We start from the raw sequence: 25,460 nt of genomic DNA on the forward strand, positions 1-25,460 counted from the left end.
GACAAGTGGGCCAGAACTTCTCCAAAAATGATGGGACTGAGAATCCTACAGGACACGTTTACCTCAAGATATTTTTGCCAAGGGTCATTCTTAATGTTACTGAATTACAGCGTGGACATACTGTTTTCCCCCCAACTAGTGTGTCCTCAACTGCTTTCTAAATGTTGGTTTACTTGTTAATGCACGTGTTCTACATGCTTATCTAGAATCGCTTAAAATTGTGGTCCAACTATATTATTTTGCACTTACAAAAGCAACCAACATGAACAAACAGACTTGTGTTGATCCACTGAGAGACTTCAGAACCACAGGAAAGGCTTCTAAAAGAGATCTTTGTTTTAAATATCATTTTAACTTACTAAGATAAGGATGGAGTAACCCTAGCGAATCAGTACAGAAGTGCAGTGCAAGAGTCAACACACAACATGTAACAATCTCACCAATGTTTATTGTGCAGATGAAAATGTAAGACACTTGCGATGAGAGAGAAGACAGCAGCATCAGATGAGGTAAAGAGCTTTCACCTCAGGTTATGTGGACGTGGACTAACGCAGACGTCACAATGCGCAGAACTATAGATTTAAGTGCACGAAAACTCAGATTTACCGTGATCAACCGTAAACACTGGGCGAAACCGAAAGCAACAATTTGAATAAAAGAAAAACAAAACTTCAGGTCTAAGTGCTTTAAATAGAAAAGTGCTTGAACAGACATCAATACTGAGCGATGACTAGAGCGAGTCATGTGACCGCATCTACAGACTTCTCATTGGTGTATACGAGAACAGGAACAACGCAGTCTGGGAAATCTGTGTTATTGAAGCGTCACCTTCCTCTGTGTAAACAGTGGAATTCGGCTTGATTTATAAAACATGACTATCTGGAATATAAAGAAAAAGGTTTCTGTATTTTTTTTGGTGAAGAGCACAGAGTTGAAACGGATATTGGTTTCACAGTGTACAAAAGTTTTAAGAAAGAAAATTGGTTGCGAGGTTGGCACGCTGCAGTGACCGTTCTGCATAGCTGAAGGAAAACCAGTCAGGATGGCACTGTAGCCATGGGATCTACACTCACGTCTCAAAAACCATCACTCTAAAACTGTAAGGAGCCCCTTTACATCGTCGCTCCCTCCCCCCACTTCCTTATTTCAGGAACGCAGCAAGCTTTTTCTCGATGTTGTCAAAAGAGTCCATTCCCATGTAGTCAGCTTGGCCCTGTTCCCAGCGCTGTTTACGCTCAGCTGAGGAGAGTGGAGGCGGGCCGGGCAGGGCCTGAGGCTGAAACTCCTCCTGTTAGGACAAAATGAGCAAAGACAATGTGAAAATATGCTCTCAGGTCCTCTTTTGCCTAAAACCTTCCCATTTCCCCAGAAACCTCCTCCTTATTTCCCCCAGAAACCTCCTCCTTATTTCCCCAGAAACCTCCTCCTTATTTCCCCAGAAACCTCCTCCTTATTTCCCCAGAAACCTCCTCCTTATTTCCCCAGAAACCTCCTCCTTATTTCCCCAGAAACCTCCTCCTTATTTCCCCAGAAACCTCCTCCTTATTTCCCCAGAAACCTCCTCCTTATTTCCCCAGAAACCTCCTCCTTATTTCCCCAGAAACCTCCTCCTTATTTCCCCAGAAACCTCCTCCTTATTTCCCCAGAAACCTCCTCCTTATTTCCCCAGAAACCTCCTCCTTATTTCCCCAGAAACCTCCTCCACCCAAGAACCTTCCTTCTTTCCCCCACAATCCCCTTTCTTTCCCCCACAATCCCCTTTCTTTCCCCAGAAACCTCCTCCTTATTTCCCCAGAAACCTCCTCCTTATTTCCCCAGAAACCTCCTCCACCCAAGAACCTTCCTTCTTTCCCCCACAATCCCCTTTCTTTCCCCCAGAACCCTCCTTCTTCACCCAAGAACCTTCCCCTTTCCCCTAGATCCCTCCTTCTTTTTACCCCCAGAACTATCCATCATCATACATTAACGTCACAGCTTCAGTGCAAAAAGCAAACTTGAGCAAATATGATGCAAACATGTTTTGGGTCATCATAAACAGTTGGCTGAGAATTTTATACATTTTTGGACAAATTCACCTCTATACTCTTAACAAGGTTTACTCAAAGGTCTTTAACCCTGTGGTGTAGGGTTATATACAAACCAGTTGTAGTATGGTTTCCTAAACAGACAGGCAAGCTAAAGATTGCTGGTGTTTAAATCTCACCTGAACACTGAACATTTCAAAAGGCTGGTCAGGGTGTTCTTGCTGCTTCAGAGGAAGCACACAGCTGCAGTAGAGACTCCACCACTCCAGGAGATAGCCGGGGTGTGATGAGGCCTCCTGCACGTTCCCCTGCACTCTCCTCTGATTAGGATCGTAGGCGTAGCTCCACGGCTTCGTCTTTCCGAGGAAGTGCACCACTTTAGCGTTCGCTCCGTACCTGAGGAATGGATTTGATTAAAGCTGATACAGCTTCTGTAGACTTTGGCTGATGTTCAGTTTTTAAAAAAAGCTTTTAAGAAGAGTTTTATTAATATTATGAGGAAAAAAAGAATGAAAAGTCAACTGTGACAAAATAGAAAATGGTACACAGAGCATCATTGTGTTAAATGATGGAAGGCCAAAAATTGTGAAATTTTAAATCTCTGCATTTAAAAAAAAAAAAAAAAAAAAAAATGCAGTCGTCTAGCCTTGGTATCAGAACATAAATCACAACTACTTGACTTTAAAGGAAACATTTGGAGAAAAACTATATATAGTTACATCTGCAGCATAATTCCACAATTCACCCAAGATTTTTTTTTTTTTATACAATTTTTTTAAGCATAATCCTCCCCCCTTAATATTTTCGTTTAACCCTGCACTGTAACAGTAAACATTGAGTTCTCTCACTGAAGCACTAAAATCAGCTAAAAAACTAAACTAAAATCAGCTTTGGTGGAATAAAAAAAAATAAAAAAATCCTACATTTCAAGGTGAATTACTGCCACAGACTTTTTACTTATGATGAAATAAAGACAACGGCCTTAGAATTATTCTGTTGCATCTCTGTAGTGTCTGTTTATACAATAAGTATTGTTTAAGTGACTCAAAGATCTTTATCTAAACCATGGCATAAACCAGCAGGGGTTTTTCAGGCTTAATCAGAAACTTCTGGAAAAACCCTCAGAAGTAGGAATGTCAGTGTGTACCGATCAGTCCAGTTCTTAACTAGAGATTTCCTAAAAATACAATCTGAAGATGGCATTTGTTTGTCCAGTGAGCTTCATATCTAACTTGTGAAAGGAAAAAAAAATAAATCCTCACTGTCAGGATTGAGATCAAGTACAGCAGGACACAACCAACAACTCCAGTCTCAACTAATCTTTCTGGCAAGCCTTCTTTTAAAATAAATAACTCTGTATTCTGTTACATCCCAGATACCCTCCCTATGAATGAAGCAAGCAGCTTGTACTGGAGTCGCTCACCAACTAAAATGAGGTGGCATTTCTGATATGCAAGATATTCCGATGTCACGCGCACGGTAACAACCGAACAACAGTTTACAGAGCCACAAAAACCAACAAGGAACCAACTGTTGTATGATGAATGTTCCTTTACCAGAGCTTTCATCAGTTTGCTAGTCTGAGATCAGTTGCCTTTAAACACCAGGACAAAATTCCCCTAGTCCAAATCCCTGGCACTAGGAATACAATACCCAGACCCGTGACAGGATGGAGTAAAAACCAGGCTTTCTGCCATTCGATTGGCTGCAAGCGAGCGCATGATTCCATCTGGGACAGGTTGATGGCCTCTTAAATAGAAATCAGACTAAGCTCTTGATCCCTGGTGGCTCATGGGGTGTCCCCCTTCCTCAAGCCCATAGAGCCGAGATCCTTTAATCAGCAACGCTATTTTCAGCTTGTGGAGTCAGTCCTACGCGATGGACATTTAATATCTTTCTCCACCCCGTTGCTCAACGGAGCACATGGCTCTACCTGAAACTTGATGATCCTGCTGCTACGTCATCACAGGCTAGCGTTCATGTGACCCATGTTTCTTGTAACTCTATACTCCCGAGCTTGCCATGCTGATCCTCAGACTCAACCTCAATGGAAACAACGTAGAGTTAAAACAACCCAGACATAGCACTTACTGTTTAAAGGCAGGAAGGTACGTGTAGATTGCTATGCTGCTCATGTTGTAGATAAACGGGAGGTGCTTTCTGATGTCCGCTGTGGCCCAGTCACTGAAATAACCGTTGAGTACTCCCTGATCGCCACCTGCAGAGCAGACAAGAGCACACTTTGAACCTTCTCACATAGCAAATTGAGCAACATTTCATGAAAAGTTAATGAGATCCAAAAAAAAAAAAGAAAAAAAAAGAAAAAAAAAAAAAAAAGTGACAGACAACAGGCTGGTATCATGGAGCCAAAATTCCATTTCAATGAAAGCTTGAGCCAGCAACACACATCTGGTGTTTGCTAGTCCAGACTTCAGCTGCACAAGGGACAGTGTAGTGATATTATAGGAACAGGAATAAAGTGTGAAATGAAGGTGTTAATCCTGGTAATGAGGTTTTACAAACGCAGACAGAATCTCGAATTTCTACAAGTCGGCCCTTCAGCTACGACACTTCATCATGCTCAGTCAGAGCTTTTTAAAGAAACATGACCAAGATGGAAGGATGAATGCAAATATCTAAATCAGTATCAGATCAGGCCGGTGGTGAAGGTGTAAAAGTTTTCCTGGCATGCACTACAGACTTCATTCCAGTTTCATCCCCCCATGGTTATGGTTTATCTACACTCTGACGCACACCTCCAGCATGACGATGCATCATGCCACAGAAGCATGAAGTGCTGCAATGTTCCAGGAATTATTTGGTGTATAATCTGTTTAGTGATTTAAGACTATGGACCTATGAATCATCCCCTAATTTAGAACAATGTATGCTGCAGCTGCCTCATTTTTAGCAACTGCAGAAACAATAACCCGGGTTTTAAAGCCAAAGGTCAAAGCAGACATTACATGGTAGTACTAAAACAAATAGTTAATTGTTAGAGATCAGATTAAACAGTTCACCCCCTACAGCTTGACCAACAGACAAGAAAATGTTTTGAACTTATTTTCGGCCTCTGCTTTGACATCCGTTCAGCTATCCCTCGTGTCCACATCAGCAGTTTCCTCCATTCCTGCTACTCACCAAAAGTCCAGGTCATGCTCTAGCCAAGGTCATTTTCTCAAAGAATTCATTCACTCTATAGCTTGTGTGGATCACCAGAGCTCAGGTCAGAGATAAACTCAGGCATGTGCAGCAGATAAGTAACTGAGAATGACAAGCTACTGAAATATCTTCAAGACAAACACATCTGGCATCATGACAAGAGGGAGCACAATTTTAGAGACTTGCCATCATGGCAACAGATGTTGCCCGAGTTAATCGGATGTGTTATGCTCTGGTACATTTACACAAATTTGGGTTAAAAGAATCAGAATGCACATTTGGTGTATGCTGTATTTTAATGATTAGTGATCTTAAGCAACATGCCTCCTTGCTTTTATACACAAGCTGTATGCATATATTCTGTACACGTCTCAAAGAAGGAATTTGCAATGTTGGCACTTCTGTTAGAAGTGAATTGCAAATGCAATGATGCTGCAAATACCCCTGAGGAACCTCAGAGAGTCAGCTATTAAGGACAAAATAAATCTGAGCATTGAGGTTCAAGCTGGGAGGTAGAACTTGCGCTATTTTTAACATAGCCTGGTAAAGGAAACAATTAAGTGGCCATACAAGCTGCAATGGCTGTTACAGGGCAAATTCAGATTCATTGGAAATGTTCAATATCTCTCACACCACAACTGTATAAATGATTTCCTGGGTACATCTTACAAAATAAGTTCAATCGGGTGCGTTACATTTTTGTGCCAGGAAAACGTGCAATTTTCAAATGAAGAAATTGCTGCTGAACTATGTGGCAATAATTATAAAGCCATCAAGTTTTTCTGATGCAATAATCTTCATAAATGTGTCAAGTGCCATACATGATCATTTAAAACAAAAGACCTACCAAATGGTACCTTCAATTTTAATTCCCAGTCACTATAAATATTCATGATTTTTTTGTTCCCCATAGTATTGTACTGCTAGTACTGAAGGGTGTTACATTACTAGCATACTGACCTTAATACCAACACCACATTACCACACGCAGACACGCATGACCTACTGATTCTAGTTAAAAATAGTCCCATACATTTAGACTGGCTCGCTACACGTATGCTCTACAGGGAATGGTATGACATACAAAGTACACATCAGACACAGCTGTACATTACTCATAATCCTGTGTAGGCTACAAAAGGACAGGAAAGGTTGCATGTTAACAGTGTAGAATACATCATGTAATGATAAACAAATATAAAAAGTCTAAAAAGACTACAAATGAACTACTGAAGGCGAGTGAAACCGCCCATGCACCTTAACCATTCAGGTCCCCTGAACACCACCAGGCCCACAAGAACTCCATGCATCTAAACCCTTCAAGAACACCACCAAGCCCACAAGACCTCCATGCAGCTTAACCGTTTAGGCCCCCCCAAAAACCACCAGGCCCACAAAACACCCATGCACCGTAACCATTCAGGTCCCCTGAACACTACCAGGCCCACAAGACCTCCATGGACCTAAAATCCTTAAAGAACCCCCCCTCCATGCACCTAAAACCTTTAGGCCCCAGGAGAAGTCAGCATGTTCATCAACAAGGTGGCCATGGAGACTATTTACTTCAACAAATATCTTGTACAAATCACTCACACAACACCTCAACTGTAAAAAGGAGAGCCTTTTCCAGAGGCCATGCTACAAGCCCAACTTGTGTGTATGCATTCCATTTAACTGCAACAGCTACATCCGTGTACGTTCACTCTACTTAAGCTAATAATTCACTCAGTGAAGCGTACCCTTTGCTTCAAAAATAGGCACGCTATCAGCAGCTTGACATGGATCAAAAATTCCCCCAGGGTGTGAGAAGCTCCACAAACATTGCACTACTCTCAGAGACTTCATTTTGAAAGGATGAACAGGGCTCTGAAACATCATACCTTGCCAAGTGCTGCTTTAGTCTGGGCAGAGGATGAGAGCAAGAGCTTGTGTCTCCACAAACAAATAGAGGAAATTATAAAATGTCCTTCCAGGTCACTTTGCAATGGATTTATCTGGTATTTCTACTCCATATTAGATAAATCACCATTCCCAAACCAAGAGTACATGGAAATCATTTCACTCATCACTCAAAATCTTTAAATGCACACACACCTGCCTTGGTTTTGATGACTCTCGAGCAACAGATCTACCAAAACCTTGTGAGGCATTACTGTATTCTCAAGAGGTACAACATTTGGAATCAAGAGTAATCCTGCTGTATTTTATACACAATTTCACAGAATATTGCAAGATTTCTTTCAACCAAGCTATAAGCTTCATGCTATACGGTAAGTAAAGGGGAGAACAGAAATGGTTAAAAGGTCAGTGAGTTCAACTCCTTCATACCACAGACCAATCCTACTAAAAATAACACCATGATGATAGTTCACATGCCATCAGACCATTTTTGTTTCATTCCCATGGGAATAGGATTTCTTCCCAGATGCTTCGAAACTCATCCATGACTTTCAGGAAACATCAAACTCCTCTGAATTAGCAACAAGCATAGAGTTATAAAGTACATGAAATTAGAGCTGATTTCTTAAATAGCGATCTTCTGATCGACTCTCCGGTATTCCACTAGAGCTTCTGCTGGCTTGTGTCATTCAGCAAACTAATGAGGGTCTTGGTGAATCCATTCAAACTTCCTCCCAGAGATATAAGGAAACTATATGCATTACTACACCAAATTAAACCCAAACCTGAATTACAAGCCAGTTTAAATAAGCCCTCTTGTACACTTTCCTACATATGAACTTTTTCCTACACCTACTTTACAAATGGTTTAGTCCAGTCACTATTCTACTAGACTTCTCTCCACACTACTCTGTATTAAGGTACAGTTAAGAGGTCTTGAGAATAAAAAGAGATGGACTATCGAGGCCGACAATCATACATCATTTGAGCACCATGTAATTAGCATGCGCCTTGTTTCATTTGAGAAATCTTTCAGAAATATCAGCTCTGACAGTTGTAACATATGGCTGGCTGCCTGTTGGCAGAAACTTCCGGTAGTTCACAAAAGCATCAGAAAAAGGAGGTCAGAGTTCATTACCAAAGTCCAGTTCAGGCAGTTTAGAGCTCTGAACAGTTAAACTCCCATGTTGCTGATCTCCTGAAGCAGTATAGCCAATTGTAAGCAGTTGACCAAGCTAAGTAAGGCCTGCTGTTAGTCCTGGCTGGACCACAAAACCCATTTCTGGTCCCAAACCAAGGAAAAGGTCAGTACTGCCAAACTGACAGGATTCTGTAGACCAATGCAGACACCTACAAGAGGCCAGTTAGTATTCAACTGGCTATTCTCTACTAAAATTGTCAAAGTTAACATTTTTGTGTAAGGTTTTGATAGAACTTAATCCACCCAAACACCTCTATGCACCCAAAACACCACAATGCACCTAAACATCCAGAGACCCCGAAAACCTGTTTCCAAACTCCCAGGAGTGCAAATCCAGATTTAAAACAATTTTTGGCCTCTACTACCATGCCTAGTGTAACTGGGATTTATCATCAGCTCTGTCCTTTGGCTCAGTTTGCACAACCGCATGTTCAGCACTCTTGTGTAAACACAAGTGGCGATAAAAAGGTGCATTAATAACCCCTTCTGCAGACTGTTGGCATAAGTGACTAGTAAAGAAACTGCATAAAAAGCCTTTTTGTCTCCACATGGCTCCTGTGCTAAATTCCCCCATGTGAAGCATAAACACTTGAGTCATGATACAACCTGGGAAACTTTGCATTACATGACACCCATGGAGCAAGAAAAACAGCTTCACTCATTCACTGGATATAATGAAACAGGACAGTGAAATGACACCTGTCAGAATTAGAAAGGACAAACGCATCAGGTCACCAAGCATACAAAGTTATCCATCTGAGAGATTTCTGCTTGAGCAGATGGCAGGAATGCAACACAGTTAGAAAAGCCAGTCCATGGAGAGAATGGGCCCCATTCAGAACCACCACACCCAAGCCGGGAATAGATCTGGAGAGAAAAGATGGCCACGGTCCAGGACTGGACACGAGCACAGTAGTGCTGCTCAGAAAGGGCTCGATTCAACACAAAGGAGAAACAATTGGGGATTTTAGCAACATCTATACACAAATGTAGGAGTGTGTATTTAAATGCCACCTCTCTGTGTGCACACACACACCACTCCTGTTCATTTCACACCCTTCAGGTGTTTCCAGAATATTCTGCATACCTTGTATACACGACCACTTTTACTTACTACTGAATAACTGGCAACTCTCATACTTCAACAAGGTTGTTTTTGGAACTTTAGTCCAATTTAAAGGATGGTAGTTCACTGTTATGACAGAATAATTAAGCAGATGATTTGTTAAGTTTTGCACCAGTTATTTTATATTAGAAATAAACTTGTGCCTGGAAAACTGAGCTAGTTCTAGAAGGGAAATGATTTATCACCACACACTCTGGTATCACCCAGTAGAGGATGAGGTTTCCTTTAGAGTCTGGTTCCTCTCAAGGTTTCTCTCTCATATCATCTTTGAATTTTTCCCTTGCCATCACCTCTGACTTGATTAGGGAGAAATTTTAAATGAAAATACCAAACTTTATATTTTATTCTGAAACACATTTCTGTGAAGCCGCTATGCAACACCATCCGTTCCTAAATGTGCAGTAAAAAAAAAAAAAAAAAAAAAAAAAAAAAAGTTGAACTGAATTATACAACTCCAATGATCCCTGGGTGATTTACATACAGACACGCCCACCCTCCAGACCAAAGTATTTGATCACCATTGGCTCACAAAGTTCATCTTGATAGTTATTTTTGCTGAAATCTTGAAACCGTACCAAATTCACGCCTCTTCCACACATCTCCTCTAAAGAGATTTCCCAATAAGGAAAATTCAGAAAACATGCTGTGGTGGAGGAATCCATGACATGCATCACTAAACGTTTGTAACTATTTCCAGGACACGTTCATGTGCTCATTTTCAGGGGTTTTCCCATGACTGGCAACCTGGATGAATCAAGAAACACACTGAAAAAAAAAAGATCAATAGTGCAATTGAGAAATGGAATCATCTCCAAACTCCAAGGAACCAGACTCAAAAGGGAACCCATCCTCTTCTAAACAGTGTGATTATCACTACCTTTCTATATCTGTGTACTACATAGACAACGTGCAACTGCATAACCAGGAAACACATTCAAGTTCCAACATCGGTCCTGTTGAACACGTCATGTACAGCAAGTCTATAGTTGAGTGCCAAGATTTTGTGTCCTAGGCAGCATGGATTTGGGTTCCAACAGCTTTAGGACATCGTGTGGTTTAACTACGCTGAGCTCTGTGTAATAAAGCACATAAAAGCGAGATAAACTGTGGCTCTGTGAGGCTCATGTTCCAAACCGCATTTACAATCCAGAGAGAGTGAGGTCACTCCTGAGCAAACCAGCTTATAGTTAATAAGGGAGGTGTAACTGATCCAAATCTAAACCCAAGCTTTTCTGCCTCTCGCTCACACACACAGAGGGTTACTTGCCATCAAAGCTGCCGTGCTCTGTACAGTACTGAAGGAGTTTGCCGTAGGTCTCGTTGGAGGGGCTGAAGACGAACACGCCCGAGTTGAAGCAGTCGGGCCATCCGGGATCTGGAGCTGCTGATAACTCCTCTCGGTCAAACAGCTCATCGATGTTTGCTACTGCCTAAAAACACAACACACAGCAAATACAAACATCGCTCAATCATCATTTTCTATAGCATAAGCATCACCTCTCAAACAGCAGATGTGAATTTTAATTACTGCTTACTATTTAAATGAACGTCAACTATTAAATTTCTTAAGAATAATTTTGTACCACAGTTCTGAACTTATTATGGAAGCTATTCTTGTCTGAAGGCACAGTACTCAGGTTCATTTTCAGCATCAGGAAGGAAAACATGCTAATAAATATTCTTCCAATATAACAAATAAATAAGTGTACAAAAGTAGAATATTATTTAATTATAATTAAAACAAACTCTATATGTAAATATTTCACACTTCCAAAAAAACCTTTTCCAATAGTCCAATCTCTATTTGTTACAAAATTAGGATAAATGTATTCTTCAAATATCCAATACATGACATGATCTCCACACAGCTTAGCTGACAGATTCTATAGCTAGCTATCTAAGCAGTGGCACGAGTCTGGTGAGATTTACAGAAGAAAAACAGGTGTGTTTATTTTCATAACACCTTTACAATACTGCAGATATTTATCTAGTCAGAGCTGAGGACACTGCAAACTACTTAGTATGCATTACTCAGTTTGGAACCCAGCCCTAAATCAGAGTGTGAAAAGCCTTGAACTTGTAGCCATGAGATAAATCTTCCACATAAAAGCACAACCCTCTGACAGCCTTCCACAAGCAAACTCTTTCTGCTTGAGCAAAATCTTTAAAATCATTTTTACATCCAGCATCTTAAGTTTCGTAATGAAGCTTTTAGTGATGACATTTAGCTCTAAACACCCGCCATCTTCTGCTCACTTTCTTGCAGGAGGAATTGAAGCAAGACCCAATTCTGGAGTTCATATATGTTCTATATGCTCACTACATAGGGTATAAGCCTGGAAATTCACCCTATATACCATATGTAGTAAACATGAGCTCAGTTTACGATATGATTAAGCCACAGAAACTCTAACTGCACATCTTTTACCATTAGAAGTGAATTAGAAGTGACTAGATCAAGTCATTTAGCCAAAACGTTTGGAAAAAGCAATTTTCAAAACCTTTCTGCTAAGAGACGAGAGAAAAAAAAAACATGATCTTTATTTTAAAATATTACAAAAAAGTAAATACCATAAAACAAATAAAACACCAGGGTCCCACACAAATGACTACAGTTTTTCTAATATTAATCCACTCCTAAATGATTAAACTCCAGACTAATGCTTTGCTACTGACCAGAGGATGTCCAGCATTCCACACAAACCACACTAAACTCCTCACCATAGTGTCTGCATCCATAAACACACATTTGGTGTAGTGTGTGAGGGTCCAGCAGTGGAGCTTAGTGAAGGTCACTCCCAGGTCTGGTCTCTGCATCATGGCCAGGTGTGCAGTGTCCCCACTGTCCATCACATCCACCAGCCTGACCTCATCATACAGCGTCTGAAGCACTGCCCTGCAGAGGACAATACCAACTCGGGGTCAAGCTTTCCCTCATCCAATATACACAACTATATCATCATCATCATCATCATCATCATCATCATCATCTATTATAAATCATCATCATCATCAACAACAACGATCTGATTTTCAAAAGAGTGCTGCATTTACAGTTAGTTAAAGGCTGCACAGACAGGATGGAATATCAAAGCTGTGCACTAGGCTAGCACTAGTTTGGGGATGACCTCTTCCTGTTCCAACATGACTATACAGCAGTGCACAAAGCAAGGTCCATAAAGACATGTCTGACCTCAACCCCATAGAACACCTTTGGGATGAATTAGAGCAGAGACTGTGAGCCAGGTCAAAACTGAGATGTCTGCCTTTACATGCACAGGAATGTAATATGGAGTTGTCCCGCCCTTTACAGCTATAACAGCTTCAACTCTTCTGGGAAGGCTTTCCGCAAGGTTTAGGTGTGTGTTTATGGGAATTTTTGACCATTCCTCATTTGTGAGGTCAGGCACTGATGTTGTATGAGAAGACCTGGCTGACATCCACTGCTTTAATTCATCCCAAAGGTGTTCTATGGGGTTGAGGTCAGGACTCTGTGCAGGACAGTCAAGTTCCTCCACACCAAACTCACTCATCCATGTCTTTATTGGACCTTGCTTTGGTCACTGGTGTGCAGTCATGTTGGAACAGGAAGGGGTCATCCCCAAACTGTTCCCACAAAGTTGGGAGCATGAAATTGTCCAAAATGGCTTGGTTTTTCTTTCCTTTCATTTGAATTAAGGCGTCAAGCACAACCCCTGAATTCAAGGATTTGGAGGGGTGTCCAATATAATAGTGAATTACAGATCAACATGCTTCCAAATCTAATGATTTGCACATGGCACAGATTTCATCTCCCATTATGTTACAGAGAAAGTCAGATTTCTGAATGAGTATATACTAGTGCTCTCTTAGGCAATATAATACAATGACATAATACAAAAAAAAACAAACAAAAAAAAAACACCCTGGATGCGTTACATCTATATTATTGCATCACACAAGCCTGGGGACATCTCACTTCCTCACACAGAGCATGAATGGTGTGCAAATAATTTTAAAACCCTCTGGGAAATCAATTGTGGAGTTTCATAACTAATCACAGATGTGCTGATGTTCAAGATGTGTTTATAAATCTCGTCTATTGATAGAACTTGGCCAAAGTGAAAAGCAAAAATCACATGACCAAGCCTGGATGGAAAATTCTCAAACGGTTCTTTAGAGATGAGTTGACCAAGCAACAGCTACTGAATTTAAACCAAGATGTAGATTACACAGTGCATTAGCGAAGAGTCTGAGGGTCTTTCTACACTGCACTTCAACACTCCCAATGTCCCAAAGATTAATAAACAGGCAAACAAATGATTCTCCTCAAGAACTCCCTTTAAAACATCCATTAGAAAAATGACACTCTCTAGCCATGTAGTCCCTATACAAATAAATCCATGTTAGGTAAATTCAGTACGCACACTAACGAGAGCTCAGTAATCCCCAGATCATCGACTCCTCCAAGCGTAAGCTACTCAGTTTACTGACCTCCAGATAAACCAGTGCCAGAGAAGCTTAGCTGTGGTTAATGCGGATCAAGTCATAAAATACGGCAGAGTCTGTGAGAAACAAAGCCAAGTTAGGTAAACGTGCTTATAGCATCAGCAGATCCTGCACTGCAACAGATTTTTGTTCCCGTCAAGTACAACAGCGCTAAACCCTAATTTACTAAGAGAACTGAGTGGAAGCTGATTATGAAAAACAGATAGACGGGATGCATCACAGGAATCAGTTCAGCAACAAGCGCAATAACAGATGACAAGAGTTTCTAAATCATCTGAATGCACTGAAAGCTGGAACAGAACAAAACCCAGACTCCATGTAGGAGAGGCAGAGACACAGAAAGACAGACATGAAGACAGAAAGACATACAATCATTTTGAAGGAGAATAATAACCAGGAAGCTTTACAACCATAACTCCGAACACAACCCATGTGTGATCTTTAATTTACTGCTACTCTAATGTCCAGTATGTTTTTGGGACACAGACATTCTAGAGAGCGCTGCAAACTGAACAAGCACAAAAGCAATGAAAACACTTCCCTGGAAATGATACACTGAGACCTACTGGCTTATTTGTGACTAGAGCATCAAGAGACTCGTCTAAAAAGTTAAAAAACAAACGTGCATTTTGAGGTCACTGGGACTTCAGGCACTGCTCATAAGTTACTTGATACACAGATAGCAAAAGCCTGCATCAGAAAAAAAAAAAAAAGCATCAGAGTACCCCAAAAGCTGAAAGGGAACAAAATCCCGACTCGGACACAGTGATGCAGAACGGCTCAGAGTACTACAGCGGACTAAAAGCTGACGCCGGATACTTCTCACAGCCACCAACTCGGGCTCTGTATCTATACCCTTTATAACAAGCCCTTCCTTACAGGACTTCCTGACGCCTAGGACAAGTCGACATCTCAAGAGAGGTTTTATTACTCTAACAGCTCAAGCAAACTTGGATCGAAAGCCACTTAAAGGGGGCAAGGGAAAGAGTCGAGAGAGACATGGGCTTCAGGAGCCGAGTCAGGAGCAATGAAATACTGAGATCCAAGAAGTACACTTAAACTGGGACTATCCAGCAACTTTTATTTTATTTTTTTTAAAAACAAAGACGACGAACACTGAACAACGAACCATACAGTTTGAGAAACAGTATTGCACAGATCCTTTCACACTTATTTTCACACTAATTTACACTTACTATAAAGGGCAAGTTTGAAGTTTTCAGGTTTGGCAAAGTCCTGTTTGGCAAAGCAAGCCACACATGCAACATTGGGGTTACCCACTTCTAGGATGCAAGGGGACGATGTCAAGGGTGTGTTTTGAAACCCAGAACACGATGGCTTGAATTACAAAAACAATTGTGAAATACACTCTCAAGCTCCACCATTGACATCTGCAGCAGGAGTCCAAGAGAGCAGCTCTTTGGCTGGGTAGGAAGGCATTACTCTCTCCCCTGTCAAAAACACCACCACAAGCCAATCATGGGCTTCTGTGAAGTCATGAACGTGGATGAGGATCGATAGCGAGTGTGCGTTACTGTGCCATGTGAAGCTGGTGAGAGTGTCTCAGCAAAAACGTGCGTAGAACTAGCGATAGTGAGTAACTAGTTAGGGGGTGTGAAATGACAAGCAAGAAAACAAGGTTATAAAAACAAAACCAACCTAAAAAAAGGACACCAGAGGACCCTATAACTGCATTATACAGAGATGGAGAAGTATCTGTGATGTAATGCTTTTATTACAGGTAAGGTAACTGAATTACTGTATAAATCCACATTTAACCCTTGATTTAGACTTTTTTTTTTTTAACACATGTCCTGCCCATCACATGCTAAATTAGAGGACAAACTGAATATTTGGTCTTATTGACAAATAAAACATGGTTGAGCCTCAAGTTCACACAGATGGAGGAGCTTTAGTGGCTTTTTCCCTATAGTTAAAAATGTACAAAAATCAGAATTCAAGCTTCATTATCGACTAGCTTTAGAAACATTTTAAAACCAATCCAAACCATTATGATGACCTAGAAGATTTCAGAGCCAGCCTGAGCGTCTGGACGTGCCTGGATTCTGTGGTTCAAATGCTAAAATTTCACATGAAGACTTGACCTCAGCACTTGTATAAAACACCTACTCTCAAATATGGGCTTAATGAACCAAGATGAGTGATGAGTGAAGATAAGTGGAACGTTCCGGCATGGTAGTTAAGAAAATAAGACTTCGATATCAGTGAAACTCTCGTCACACGCAATTTCCTGTTGGTTGCTGAATACTAGGTCATGGTTGGTCTTGAAACACCAGTCACTGAATCAATATAAAAGTTCTGAAAAACTTCAGTGAAACCCCACAAGCGGAAACACCCGACAGAGACAGACAGGCAGGCAGGCACGCACCCGACAGAGACAGACAGGCAGGCACGCACGCACCCGACAGAGACAGACAGGCAGGCACGCACGCACCCGACAGAGACAGACAGGCAGGCACGCACGCACCCGACAGAGACAGACAGGCAGGCACGCACGCACCCGACAGAGAGACAGACAGACAGACACGCACGCACCCGACAGAGACAGACAGGCACGCACGCACCCGACAGAGACAGACAGGCACGCACGCACCCGACAGAGACAGACAGGCACGCACGCACCCGACAGAGACAGACAGGCACGCACGCACCCGACAGAGACAGACAGGCACGCACGCACCCGACAGAGACAGACAGGCACGCACGCACCCGACAGAGACAGACAGACAGGCACGCACGCACCCGACAGAGACAGACAGACAGGCACGCACGCACCCGACAGAGACAGACAGACAGGCACGCACGCACCCGACAGAGAGACAGACAGGCACGCACGCACCCGACAGAGACAGACAGGCACGCACGCACCCGACAGAGACAGACAGACAGGCACGCACGCACCCGACAGAGACAGACAGACAGGCACGCACGCACCCGACAGAGACAGACAGGCACGCACGCACCCGACAGAGACAGACAGGCACGCACGCACCCGACAGAGACAGACAGACAGGCACGCACGCACCCGACAGAGACAGACAGACAGGCACGCACGCACCCGACAGAGACAGACAGACAGGCACGCACGCACCCGACAGAGAGACAGACAGACAGGCACGCACGCACCCGACAGAGAGACAGACAGACAGGCACGCACGCACCCGACAGAGAGACAGACAGACAGGCACGCACGCACCCGACAGAGACAGACAGGCACGCACGCACCCGACAGAGACAGACAGGCACGCACGCACCCGACAGAGACAGACAGGCAGGCAGGCACGCACGCACCCGACAGAGACAGACAGGCAGGCAGGCACGCACGCACCCGACAGAGACAGACAGGCAGGCACGCACGCACCCGACAGAGACAGACAGGCAGGCACGCACGCACCCGACAGAGACAGACAGGCAGGCACGCACGCACCCGACAGAGAGACAGACAGACAGACACGCACGCACCCGACAGAGACAGACAGGCACGCACGCACCCGACAGAGACAGACAGGCACGCACGCACCCGACAGAGACAGACAGGCACGCACGCACCCGACAGAGACAGACAGGCACGCACGCACCCGACAGAGACAGACAGGCACGCACGCACCCGACAGAGACAGACAGACAGGCACGCACGCACCCGACAGAGACAGACAGACAGGCACGCACGCACCCGACAGAGACAGACAGACAGGCACGCACGCACCCGACAGAGACAGACAGACAGGCACGCACGCACCCGACAGAGACAGACAGACAGGCACGCACGCACCCGACAGAGACAGACAGACAGGCACGCACGCACCCGACAGAGACAGACAGGCACGCACGCACCCGACAGAGAGACAGACAGACAGACACGCACGCACCCGACAGAGAGACAGACAGACAGACACGCACGCACCCGACAGAGAGACAGACAGACAGACACGCACGCACCCGACAGAGACAGACAGGCACGCACGCACCCGACAGAGACAGACAGGCAGGCAGGCACGCACGCACCCGACAGAGACAGACAGGCAGGCAGGCACGCACGCACCCGACAGAGACAGACAGGCAGGCACGCACGCACCCGACAGAGACAGACAGACAGGCACGCACGCACGCACCCGACAGAGACAGACAGACAGGCACGCACGCACGCACCCGACAGAGACAGACAGACAGGCACGCGCGCACCCGACAGAGACAGACAGACAGGCACGCGCGCACCCGACAGAGACAGACAGACAGGCACGCACGCACCCGACAGAGACAGACAGACAGGCACGCACGCACCCGACAGAGACAGACAGACACGCACGCACCCGACAGAGAGACAGAGACACGCACGCACCCGACAGAGAGACAGAGACACGCACGCACCCGACAGAGAGACAGAGACACGCACGCACCCGACAGAGAGACAGAGACACGCACGCACCCGACAGAGAGACAGAGACACGCACGCACCCGACAGAGAGACAGAGACACGCACGCACCCGACAGAGAGACAGAGACACGCACGCACCCGACAGAGAGACAGAGACACGCACGCACCCGACAGAGAGACAGAGACACGCACGCACCCGACAGAGAGACAGAGACACGCACCCGACAGAGAGACAGAGACACGCACCCGACAGAGAGACAGAGACACGCACCCGACAGAGAGACAGAGACACGCACCCGACAGAGACAGACACACACACCCGACAGAGAGACAGAGACACGCACACACCCGACAGAGAGACAGAGACACGCACACACCCGACAGACAGGCAGCACGGTTATAAAAATTATACATCCTGCATGTTCAGGATTGTTGAATTCTCCTAATGGACCATAAATACTGCCTCAGTGCTGTATTAAGATTGCCAACACTATATACAAAACTTTGCCATCACCACAAATCGAAGTCTATTAATAATCTACTCTACAGTATAATAAACACGCACAGGAAGGTCTCATTTCTGCCATACAAGTCTACACATGCTGATAATGCATCACAAGTCACCGGACAAAAACAGCATCAAAATATTGATGACAGAATTTGGGCCATTAATTCAGCACAAAACGTGTGTAATGACCTTACAGTTTAAGGACAAACCCATGGCTCAGTATTTTCCCTGATAGTGTTACTAAATCAGGTTTCTTTACAAAGCCGACTCTATACCTCAGGAATAATTCTCACTATTTAGTGAAGTGTCTCCAGCGATAACCATCAGGAATTATGTAATATGCTCGTTAAACGCGCGCACATGTCGTAACACTCGTATGGTTGGTTGGGTTTTCTGCAATGGTATGTGACATTGTTGGTCAATAGTGTGATTGGGCACTGTGCTTACACAGACTTTAGAGAAGCTCTATAGATGCAACAGGAAGTGACATCAGCAGACCAACCCAACACTCCACCTTCTCGCTTCGAGTCAGCTTCAAACCGTTATGGTCGATTTAGTTATGCTGAACTGCTAGCTATAATATAACTACAATATATGATGACAAAACTAATAATCAAAAACTAAATATTAATATTAAATAATAAAACAAAATAAAATACAAAAAAGTTAAATATTGAACTGATAACTAAATTTTTATTCTAAATAAATGACAATGCCCAGTGTTAAGTGCTATACAAATTTAGTATAATGATGGAACAATTAATAATAATAATTTTATTATGATAAATTGTGCAAAATATTTAAGAAATAAGCGCAAATTAGTTCCATGACTTTTCTGATTGAGGAAGAATACAGAATTTTTTAAAGTATAGTTTTAGATCAAGTTAGTCAGCCAATTCTGGTTAATTTTTATTGGATGTTTTTGGCATAAGCTTATCCTGTTAATATTTAGATTAAGAATACTAACCATATATCAACTCACTGACAACATTATTCTACCTTTCACTCAATTTGCATACTGCAACATCTCAATCAGGGATTCATGCCTTACCTGGACAGTTCTGACACGTGGGGTCCAATGAGCACCACCAGCTTCTTGGAGGTCTTGTGGTTCCTCAGGGATTTCCCCAGCACCATCGCTCCTTTAGCATATCTATCATTTGTGGCCAAGGTGACAAATGCCTGGTCTGGAAAAAGGAGGGATGAATAAATTAAAAATCACACCATCACAGAAGACTTTTGGTTAAAGGAGGATTTGTTTTGGTGAACTGCACATTGTGCTTTCTTTAAAAATTTATGACGCAGTGTAAACGGTTTCCATGACTTCAGATACATGTTGGATTGTGCCAGGTTTCCTTATGCAACACCACCACATGCTGGGAATGAAACAAGACTCAATTGTATCTAATACACAGCTTAGGAATCGCTGTAAGTGTATAATATATGAGGCAGCACTCAATACAATACAGCCGACTCTATATATGGTGGAAGGAACAGTATACATGGTAGAGGTTTTACCGAGTGCTAGATACACAGGGAGATCCTAATAAACCTCAGCAACACCCCTGTGTCACTTAATATTCTGAATTTTTACTCAATATTAAGGGAATATTGAACTCCTGAACAGGTTAGGAGTCTTTATTCTGATTATGGTGAAGGTGGAATTTAGCCCAGGAATTGTGTATGTAATGAATACAATTCCATTATAATTCACTATACACACACTCCTGACAGGCAGGCAGACACACACACACACACCTGACGGACAGACAGGCAGGCAGGCAGACACGCACACCTGACAGACAGACAAGCAGGCAGGCACCCTGACGGACAGACAGGAAAGCAGGCACACAAATCTGACAGACAGGCACAGTCAGACACCCTCGACAGACACAGGAGCAATTTAGCTTAGCAAATCAACCTATTGGCACGTTTAATACAAAGTGTTCCTTCGCCAACTTTGCAGGTTGTTTTGTCGTATTAACTATGAAGGATTTTCATGTTTGAGAAACTGCAAAACATTCGTGATTAAGCACCGATTACTCATCATCTATGCTCATTTACCAGAATATAAAGTACCACTCACACACCCCTTCTACCCTGTCCATCAACAGAAAACCACCATTTAAATGTCCATCATTAATTTGACAATCATTAAGCTCTACAGCAAGAACACAGACATGGTGGTGTATGTTGTACATTAAGAGCAGAATAAGTGCAGGACTAACGCTGGGGATTTCAAACACTGTTCACTTCCCGTCTCTCTCTCACACACACTCCTGTGTACCTTCTACACAAAGCTGGGTTCAGGAAATGTGATGTCAGCATTTAAGGTTAGATCCTCTAATGATAGACCTGTGATTAAAATCATCCTATTTGTGTCTTTTAGACAAGAAACTGAGACGCTGCAAAGTGCAACCCCTTCCGCACTGTGGTAGGGACAAAAACACTACATGTGACATTAAATCCCAGGGCAGGAGGTGTGTGTGTTAACTCCAGAAGTCTCCAAAGGCTCTCGAACAGCGTCACCATGGCGTGGCGTGTGTCACCATAGTGAAAGCGACTTTCAGTACAATAAATCAGTGAGAGTTTAGCACAAAATAAAACTCCAGCCATGGAGGAAAGAAATGAGGCACAGTTTAGTGATTCCATTGCTACAGCAAGCCACGTTCATCCGATATCTATCTACCGAGAAACTTTAGACAGAGAAATCACAAACTGGAGTAAAATACCAGTCAGGGAAAGTCGGGGTTTCCTTTACTATGGAGAAAATAGAAGAAGGAAAACCGCTGTGTAATCACCTTACTAATGAGCTGTTCAACTGAGGAATAACAGATCAACAGACTAGCGAGGAGTCTTTATAATTAGATTATTGAGTTTGTTTGTAATATAATGCCATGATAAATACTGTGACTGTTTCCTGATTAAAATGTATTAAAATATGGAGGGGAAAAAAACTCCCAATTACAAATAAATTACAATGAATACAAAAATACACCACCTTACTTTCCAAAGAAATGTACTATGAGCAGAGGAAAAGCATCAGCGCTACTAGACTTTTAATGAGAAAATTCCAAGATGGCCGGCAACACTCTGATGGACAAGACATCTCACAAAACAGGCTCAGGTTGTGCGATTAATTCTTTAATGTTTCACAAATTCACAGTCTTCTGCCAAAGCTAGCTGTGCCATGTATTTGGCGTCACTTTGCCAGCGAAATCTAGTCTTTTGCCAAGTAGAAATCTTCCACTTCCTGCTTCTAAAAACACATTAGAGATTCATTTGAGATGATCATTTCATCAACAGCAGCTTTACAACAATTTACAGATTTATATTAACACATCGTCTAATCTGTAATCGCTCACAAGGATTTCGGTCACGGATAATCTAACGTTTTGGAGTCTACAGGGAGGTTTTCCACCGCAGGAAAGTCTTCTTGACAAAAGGTTTACACTTTGCAGTTTCTCTGAAACATGACAAGCTATCATTTTGTCTAATATACTCCCAAGAATAAAGAACGGAGATAAATAAAGTATGGTGGCAGCAACTGTGACTAGTTTTGTGGAACATTAAATGCAACTAAAAATGGACAAAAGTTTTAAATGGATACATTTTGCTGAGGTATAAGAGGAACAAAACTCTCTTGAAAAAGTGTTCCTGGTTGGGAAATATTTTCCTAAACTTGCCAAAAAAATAAAAAAAGTGTTTTTGCAATTGGGTAGGAGCATGTTGAGATGGTCAGAATGTTTTTCATCAGAAAGTGAAGACGTTTTCTTCCTTCATCAGCCAGCAGCATTAGCATGTTAGCAGGCTGCAGAGTGAAAGTGTGAGAGGAAGTGTGTAACAGGATAGCAGTGTAAACACAACCGGACCGTATGGTGGTATTCTAAAGGGCCATGTTATACATTTCTACTGAGGTTATGGCTTACACCGAAGGTTTTTAAATTACTCCCCCATCTTAATTGTAATAATTAGCCAAAAAAAAAACACAACACACACCCATTATTGCACCTTTAACGCCTGGCGTTGTGCGTACGTGCGAAAGGACGCGTAGTACACGCGGTGTAAGCGTCAAGCGTCAAAACGTCACTCCTGCACCAAACACAGGTGTAACCGGATTTAATTAGAGACCATTTCTAGACTCCGGACTGCTATTAAAGTGCGATAGTGTGCAGTTTTTGGGACCAACACAATTTCCGCTTTAGTGCTAGGCCGTGCGCTTTGAAACATATCGGAAACAACATGAAAGTCGATGCACTATTGATCCTGTTTGACTTCAAACCCGAGCTCTCGCAGCACTATCATGCACTTGATGTGTCGCAGTGAAGTGGAGCAGCCTGTGAAGTTACACTGTATCCGCCATGTCGCAGCTGCACACGACCCTGCAGCACGCTGCTCAGCTCCAGCACCTACCTGCCATGTCTCTTCCTCCTTCCTTACTGATCAAAAGCCACACTGCCGCCGACCTCGGACCCTCAGCACGCGCTCACATATACACAAGGGGGTCTTCACCGCGAGCGCACAAACCAATTTATACACCGGCAGGCACGCGCTGCCCTGACATAACGCCTCCCGCTGTCACGTGACCGGCTCTGGGTCCTGCCTCTCGCGCACGCCCACTCCTCTTCTGTCCGGTTTTTATGCAGTATTTTTTTTATTCTTATTCTTATTTATTTTTACAGCACATTTTTACTCACACACGTCTGTCGAATGCAGCTGTCAAGTAATGGAGACGTATGACTACCAATTAGCATCGTGTGGGTGGAGGGGAGGGGGGAGATTGTGTTTTGGGAATAATTGACACCATACAATTCCACAAAACTCTATTTAAATATACACTATACTGCCAAAAGTTTTGGAACACCTTTCCAAATCATTGAATTCAGGTGTTATTTTTCAGGGGTTGTTCTCGGCCCCTTAGTTCCAGTGAAAGGAACTCTTAATGCTTCAGCTTCATACCAAGACATTTTGGACAATTTCATGCTCCCAACTTTGTGGGAACAGTTTGGGGATGACCCCTTCCTGTTCCAACATGACTGCACACCAGTGACCAAAACAAGGTCCATAAAGACATGGATGAGTGAGTTTGGTGTGGAGGAACTTGACTGACCTGCACAGAGTCCTGACCTCAACCCCATAGAACACCTTTGGAATGAATTAGAGCAGAGACTGTGAGTCAGACCTTCTCGTCCAACATCAGTGCCTGACCTCACAAATGTGCTTCTAGAGGAATGGTCAAAAATTCCCATAAACACACTCCTAAACCTTGTGGAAAGCCTTTCCAGAAGAGTTGAAGCTGTTATATCTGTAAAGGGCAGGACAACTCCATATTACATTCATGTGCATGTAATGTCCTGCAACATAGTGTATCATGTAGATTGTACACTTTGAATAACAGCAACAATGATAATGAGCAGTTATTTGGTTCTAATAATGAATCTATTTATTATGATCATAATACAATTAATTTGGTTGATTCTAAATTTTAATGTTTTATTTTATGCATTGATAATGGTACAAATTATAAGTACCATTTATTAACAACAGCAAGAACAATAATAATAATGTTTTATTTTACTTTCCTTTTTTCATTTTAATTGTTATTATTTTATTATTATTATTGTTCTTTAATTATATGTATATATTAAGTATATATAAGTATATATTTTATTGCAATTATATATGAATAATAATGATAATAATATTTATTATTATTATAAACATAAACAAGTATTTTGTATTTATTTTTTACTTTACTTTTTACTTTACTTTTGTGAAGTTAATTGTATATTTTTAATTGTAATTGAATATTGTATATGTATAGTGTATATATATATTATTGCAGTTATTTCATAAAAATAATGATAATAATATTTATAATAACATTTTTTATTATTACTACTATTATTATTATTATTATTATTATTATTATTATCAACATAAAATATATTTTTATTATAAAATGTATTTACTACAATAACTTCACTTTTATGGATTTAATTGTGTATTTTTTAATTAAAATATTATTGTATTTATATACTATAATTTTATTGCAATTATTAAATAATAATAATAATAATAATAATTATTATTATTATTATTATTGGTAGTTGTAGTAATACTTAATTGTATGTAAAGTGACAAAATATTTTTTATCATAATAAATTATATATCATAACATAAATTACTGTAAATAAAACAAATGATAACTATATGCAGGAATTTTCACTTTTATCACCGATCTTCTTCTGTTTAAACACATTCAAATTACAAAATAAACATAGAGGCTTTTTTATTGGTCAGTGGTTGTAATTTTATTGGTTATTGTCCCTTCAGCTCTAAATACAGATATTTTTTATGCGTCTTTTTCTCAGGACTCTTGGTTCTATTTGAGAGAGGTTCCCGAAGCGCGCGGAGTTTTGGCTCCACCTTGTGGTCAGCTTGCTGTATTACAATCCGATTGTTCCGCGTGAAGCCACTGACCCCATTCTAGAGCATTATATAACCGAGTGTTTGTGTAATTCTGTGTCACAGTGTGCTGCTCCAAAACACTTCCTGCTGGCTGACAGCTGTCTTAGCAGGCATCTTTACCGGACAACCAAACAAACAGCATTTCTATTTATTAACACACACTCTTATACAGAAAAGTGTGTGTG

The 25,460-nt window shown here is 42.2% G+C and overlaps 1 protein-coding gene across 1 annotated transcript; it reads right to left on the reverse strand.

The window, feature by feature from the left end:
- Nucleotides 1–428: 428 nt before the first annotated feature.
- On the reverse strand, nucleotides 429–23,377 carry gyg1b (glycogenin 1b). Its single transcript, XM_058393247.1, has 7 exons — nucleotides 23,218–23,377; nucleotides 19,856–19,991; nucleotides 12,134–12,308; nucleotides 10,680–10,842; nucleotides 4,116–4,242; nucleotides 2,204–2,420; nucleotides 429–1,288 (listed from the first exon to the last, which is right to left on the reverse strand). The coding sequence occupies exons 1-7, from the start codon at nucleotides 23,222–23,224 to the stop codon at nucleotides 1,142–1,144; spliced, it is 972 nt and encodes a 323-aa protein (XP_058249230.1). The 5' UTR covers nucleotides 23,225–23,377; the 3' UTR covers nucleotides 429–1,141.
- Between the last annotated feature and the right edge of the window lie 2,083 nt (nucleotides 23,378–25,460).

Source organism: Hemibagrus wyckioides, linkage group LG01 (assembly GCF_019097595.1).
Source record: "Hemibagrus wyckioides isolate EC202008001 linkage group LG01, SWU_Hwy_1.0, whole genome shotgun sequence".
Classification (NCBI taxonomy): domain Eukaryota; kingdom Metazoa; phylum Chordata; class Actinopteri; order Siluriformes; family Bagridae; genus Hemibagrus; species Hemibagrus wyckioides.